At 71.3% G+C, this 6000-nt stretch overlaps 1 protein-coding gene across 1 annotated transcript in view; it reads left to right on the top strand.

Moving 5' to 3' along the window:
- Positions 1–3677: 3677 nt before the first annotated feature.
- The window catches only part of TMEM179 (transmembrane protein 179), a 28523-nt gene continuing 26200 nt past the window's right edge, over positions 3678–6000 (top strand). The window contains exon 1 of the mRNA XM_056113742.1: positions 3678–3767. Coding sequence (XP_055969717.1) covers positions 3739–3767 — 29 coding nt within the window. The 5' untranslated portion in view covers positions 3678–3738. The remainder of the gene's footprint in view (positions 3768–6000) is intronic.

The raw sequence follows: 6000 nt of genomic DNA, 5'->3' as shown, positions 1-6000 counted from the left end.
CTCCTGCGGGGGCGTGGCCAGCCCAGGCACGTTCACGCCCCCGCGGGGGTCTGGCCTGTTCAGGAATTTGCCAGCTCAGAGGTCTGGGTGGGCACTCGGGGCTCCGGTGCCGTCCCAGTGGCCTCCTCGGGCCAGGAGTCCCTTGCAGTATCCCCGCGAGGGCTCCAGAGCGGGCTGTCCCCGGGCGTGGGGACACGCTCCCTGCCAACACAGGCTGCGGGGAGGGGATGCCAGTCCAGTGAGGCCCTGGCCACTGCCGGGGTGGGGGCAGCTCTGTGGGGGCCTCCCTCCGGCCCTCTCTTAGCAGGACACTTCCCTGGCGGCCAGAGCCTACCCCAACTGACATCTGTCAGTCTGCGGGTCCGCGTGCGCACGCATCTGTACGTGTGCAGCGGATCCACGCGGCCCGCAGCCCCGTCACGCTGACATCCGCCTTGGCAGCAATCCGTGGGCAGAGGTGGTGTCCTGCCCCCGCGTGGCGTGGGAGGTTTGGGGGTGCCTCTGTCCACTCCTACCCCCGGGAGACGCCGGCGTGAGGGGGGCAGGGGGGCTGCGTGCTCCTGGGCCCGAGCCAGCAGGCGGGGGCGGCGCGGAGCCGGGCGCGGGATTCCGGAACTGCGGGCGGGGGCTGCGAGCAGTATTTTTAGCTCTTCCAGGACCCAGATTTCCCGACTGCCTGGCAACTCTCGGATGGCAGCGCCTGGAGCTCGGGGGCAGCCCAGGCCCTGGGGGGGAGCGAGTCGATCCACTGCGGTCCCCATCGCTCCTTCCCGGGACGCCCTCTCCATGCGTCCCCCGCTGGCCCGCTCCGAGGGGCCGGTGGGCCGGCTGGGAAGGGGCAGAGCTGGTCGGGCCGTGTCCTGCTGTCCCGGCCTCCCGAGCCAACCCAGGAAAGAGGAACCCCCTGGGCTGCGTGCGCTCTGCGGGGCAGATGAAGAGCAGCACCCGCGGGGGTCAGGAACAGTATCTGCAGGACCCCTGGCGCCTGCCCAGGGGCCCTGCCCCGCACTGCGGCCAGAGGACTGGGCCCGAGAGCTCCCGGGACACGGGGACTCGGAGAGGGCAGCCTGGGCCGGGCCAGGGGGCCTGTGCCACGGGTGCCCTGGGCCCACTCCGGAACACAAGGGGAACAGAAGGCTCCGCGGGCGGTGCGGGCTGGCAACAGGAAACACGGCGGCTGGGCCCGGGCTGGGCTCCTGGGAAGGGCGGGGGCAGGGCGCTTCCCTCCCGCTCAGGTCAGCAGGCTGGGGGCACAGGAAGGGTGGGGCGCCCCGAAACCGCCTCCACCTGTGTTGGGGGGGCTCAGCCCCCAGCCCGCCACAGCCCCTGCCCCCAGCCGCCCCCACCCTCACAGCCATGACCCTCGGCTGGGGGTCCCCACGGAACCCACGGGCTGCTTCTCTGGCTTCCTGATCAGATGCAGCCCTGAGGGTCTCTGGCACTGCTGCCCCTACCCCTGCCCCTGCCCTGTCCCTTGGCCCAGCAGGGCTCCTGCTGGAGTCAGGAAATGGGGACAAAGAGACAGATTGATGGTGAGGCCCCCCCCCTCCTGGCCGTGCCAGGCTCTGGTCTGACACCCCCACTCTGCTCTGCCCTGCCTGACCCCCTGACCCGGACCCTGACAGGCGCTCCAGCTCCCCGTGTCCAGCTGTCCACGTTGCCTCTCCCACCCGCGAGCTGCCTCTCACCCCCACGCCTGTCTGAACGCACCCCCGGGGTCTGGGCCTCGCCTGCGCCTGCGGGGGCAGGACACCCCCAGGCCGGGTGACAGATGTCTCCCCTCCGAGGCTGTGTGGGCGGCGGTGCCTGGAGCAGAAAAGGGACAGTATGGCCAGGGCCATGCAGGGTCTGGAGGGACCCCCGGGGGGGCCCTGTGTGTCCTCCGTCCCACTAAGGCCATGAGCTGCAGGACCCCCAAGAGACTAGGGGGCCCCTCCCGGGCCTGCACCCCGGATGACCACCCCCATCTCCCTTCCCACCCTCTGCTCTCATGGGGTCCAGGGATCAGACCACCCAGCTCCCAGGGAGGGGTGGGGCAGCCTGGAGGCTGCAGGGGTGCTGGGGCCAGGAGAAGGAAAGGCGAGCAGGGTGGTTCCCGTGGTCAGGCGCTCCTGGGGGGCTGCTGGACACTCCACACCAGGCCCCAGGAGCAGCTGCATGTGCGTGGGGGTCTCTGCACCTTGCCACTGTGGGACAGCCCCCGGACCTCCAAGCAGCCCCTGGGCGACAGGGGGCCCTGGATGGCTGTCGGGGAGGAGCCCCCTCATAGGCAGAAGCAGCCAGAGCCCGGGACCCTGCAGAGGGACCCGGCACCCCCAGGTGCCCCGGGCGGGGGCGAGCACGGGGGCGCAGTGGGAAGCACGGGCTGCAGGGCCCCCCCCACCCCTGCACCTCTGCAGGAACACGGCCGGGAGGGAGCGGGTCTATTCACAGTGCCGGGAGCTGACAGCTCATCAACACCCACGGGGGCTCACCTCGGCCCTGCCCCCCGCAGCACCCACTGGGCCCAGGCCCTGGAGGAGGGGGGCTGCACCAGCTGTGCCCCCAGCTTCTCAGAAAGTTGGCGCGGGGTCTGGAGACAGTAGGGCCGCCAGGGCGCTTGCCTGGCGCGCCGCTGACCTGGTTCCATCCCTGGCACCTGTCAGGACTGGTCCGGAGCAGCAGCGGGGATCCCCAGCCAACGCCAACAACCCCCACCCCAAGAAGAAAGCCGGCCCGAGAGTCGGTGGGCGGGGTGGGCTCAGGGCGCAAGTCCCACCCAGACCCTGGCGCAGAGACCCCCTTCCACCACAGGGTGACTGGACAGCCCGCCCGCGGGAGCTCAGATGGGGAAACTGAGGCACACGAAAGGCCGGGGTCTCGGGCTCCTGCCGGGCAGGGGCGGGGCCGCGGGGAGAGTGTCCGCCTCCAGCGCCGGCCGTGACCTCCGGCCCGGTCTCTTCTTCCCCAAAGCCGGGTCCCGGGCCGGTCACGGGACCGGGTCCGGGCCGCGCCGTCACCCCGGGCGGGTGTGTCCGCGCCAGCCCGGGTCCCAGGGCCCGGCTGGCGCAGCGCGGAGCTGGGGGCGCGGGTCCGGGGGGCGCGGCGGGGACGGACGGGGTCCCGGGGCCACCTGCGGCCGGGCGGGCGGCGTGGCACCGCAGGGGCGCGAGTGGAAGTTTGTTTTCCAGCCGCGATGGGGCTTCCCGCGGCCCCCGCGCTCCGCAGCGCGACCTCGGTCCCCGCCCCGCCCGCGCGCCCGCCCGCCCGGACTCAGTTTCCCTCGCGGCGCTCGGACTTACCGGGCGGGGGCGCAGCGGGCGCGGGTCCGGGGCTCCGGCTTGGCGGGGCTCGGGCCGCGGTCGGCGGGAGGAAGGGGAGGCGCCGCCCCACCCGGCCACGTGGGCCCGCGCCGGGGGCGAGGGGTGGAGCCGGGGGGCGCGCCGCCCCGCCCCGCCCCGCCCCGGCGCCGTCCCGGGCTGTCCCTGGGAGGGGGACGCCGGGGAAACCCAGCCTGGCCGCCCCGGCACGCGGGGCCCTGCCCTGCCGCCGCCTCCGAGCAGCCCTCCCGGGCGGCACCGGGCCTGGTGCCGTGGCCAGGAGGGTCGCCTGTCACCTGGGGGTGTCTCCGCGCGCCCCGCACAGGAACCCAGAGGAGGCGGGCGGGGGGGGGGAGGGACAGGCCGCTCACTGCAGCTCCCGGGGACGGGGTGCAGGAAGAGGGGATGAGCCTCAGTTTCCCTAGCTGGAAAGGAGGTGATGAAAGTGTCCTCAAAGAGCACGTGCAGGTGAGATGGTTCCCAGCGGCAGGGCGCGGGGCGCAGACTAGCGGGTGTCCCCGTCGCGGGTGCGGGTCGTGGCCGGCGACCCCACCACGCCGCGTTTCTGGGCCGGAGCGCGGGCGCCCGGGGAGGGCGGGGCGGGCCTGGCGGGGCTCTGGGCACGGGACGCCCCGCCTCTCCTTCAGGCGTGGCCTGGGGGCGGGTCGGCTGTGGGCGTGGCTTTGGCACCCGCGGGTGGGCTGTGAACCCCAAAGGAGCGGTGGGAGCCCGCGGGTGGGTGTGGGTCAGCCCTGGCCAGGGGGGCTCTGCTGAGTCTCCTTAAAGGGTCTGGACCTTTTGGGGACCCCCTTGTGCACTGCCCCGGTTGAGCCTTGGGGCTTGACGGTGGGGGAGGGGCAGGCTGGGCTGCGTGTTGGGGTCCCGGCCTGGGCTGCCTGGGTGGGGACCCTTCGAGGACAGTTTCATCCCGTGGACGTGGGCAGTGTGGCTCAGTGGTCCAGCCCTTGCTGCTCGGAGTGGCGTCAAGTGGGCGCAGGGCACGCGTCCACGGGCGGTGCAGGACTGCTGTGTGGCTCACGTGCCCGCTTGGCTGTGCCCACGCGCAGGAGGGGGCCGCCGCACTGGACGCAGGGCCCAGGTTAGGTCGCCCAGAGTCCTAGTGTCCCCCTGGGGAGCCGGGCGCCCTCCCCGGTCACCCCTCTGCCCTGCAGCTTCCTGGGCTGAGGTGGGGTCTCAGCTGCTGCTTTCCCCGGCACCCCCCTGTTCGGGAGGGCTCTGCCCCTCTGGCCCATGTCCCAGGACCCCCCCCCCACCTGGGACCCTCCTGTGGTGTCCCAGGGTGGGCGTGGGAGGCGGCTCGGGTGCCGTGCGGGGTGCCGGCCGCCCTCCCCTCCAGGCCGCGTGGGGGGGAAGCAGCTGTGTCTGAATCACTCGGGGAATGGAGGAAGCTGTTTCCACCATCTGCCTCCCGGGGGGCAGGGCAGGAGGGAGCAGGGCACTGGGGGCACAGACATGGGCTCCAGACGCCAGCACGGGGCTGCGGGGAGGGGCTGGGTGGGTGGGTGGGTGCCGGTGCCAGCAGGCCCACCCTTGCTGTGTCACCCACCACGGGGTGCAGGAGCGGGCAGGGGTCCCCTTGTCTGCAGGGGAGAGCCCAGGCTGCACAGCCTTCCCCTGGGACGGGCCGGCTACGAGCCCAGCAGTTGCAGAAGGCGTAAGGTCGGGCTGCAGGGGACCCTGAAGGCTCTGGAGCAACATGGGGGCCGTTGGGGGTGTGAGCCAGGCCCTGGGGCACCTTCTCTTCAGATAAGCCAGGCTTGCGACACTGCTCCCTGTGGGGCTTGTGGTGCGGGTCATACCTGGCAGAGTGTGGCTCCAGGCGTGTGGGGACCCAGCACGGACCGGTGACCCAGTGGCTGGAGGCGGACCAGGCCCCACCTGGTGGTGAGGGGCCCGGAGGTAAGATGCCGCTCGGCTTGGCCCGGCCCAGCCCTGACCATGCCACGCGTTGCTTCAGGCTGACGCTGGCTGCCCCCAGCAGTGACTCACTGCTCCACACCCAGCCTCTGGTGAGACGCTGCCCCAGCCTCGTGAATCTTGTGATGGCCGCAGGGAACAAGGCGCCCCACACCCAGTCTTGGACGAACACCTGGACAGGGAGGGGTGGGGTGGGGCGAGCTGGCACTGGGCAGAGGCAGGGCAGGGTCCCCAAAAGCAGGAAGGGAAGGCTGGGAACGAAGCGGCTTCTTCTGTGGGGACCCTAGCTGGAATCTGCAGCCAGTGACATGGGGACACAGCACCGCGGCCCAGCACACCGCCGCCTTTGGTCTGCAGACAGACTTGGCCATTTCTCTCCTTTCCGTGTGTGTGTGTGTGTGTGTGTGTGTGTGTGTGTGTGTGTGTGGTGGTGGTGCTGGAGGGGCAGTTGAGTCACATGCAGTGCTGCTTGGGGGCTGCTCGTGGCTCAGTGCTCAGGGGACCACACGTACCCAGACTGAACCGAAGTTGGCCGCACGCCAGTAAGGTCACCTCCGTCTATCTCGTCAGCCCCTCACTTTCTTTTTCATAAGCTTGAATTTTAGATTCCTCCTTGGAGTCAGATTCCTCCTGCATTTGGGGGTTCTGGGGCATCGGCACCCTGTTTTTCTCCTGGACCCGCTTAGATCAGGGCTGCTGCAGTCCACAGAAAGTGAGGAAACGTTCTGCTGTTCTGTAGAGCGATGCTTGGCTGGACACAAGC

Source organism: Sorex fumeus, unplaced genomic scaffold (genome assembly GCF_029834395.1).
Source record: "Sorex fumeus unplaced genomic scaffold, SorFum_2.1 ptg000022l, whole genome shotgun sequence".
In the NCBI taxonomy this organism is placed as follows: domain Eukaryota; kingdom Metazoa; phylum Chordata; class Mammalia; order Eulipotyphla; family Soricidae; genus Sorex; species Sorex fumeus.
Note: the sequence above shows the minus strand (reverse complement) of the source record. Positions and strands in the feature narration are given on the sequence as shown.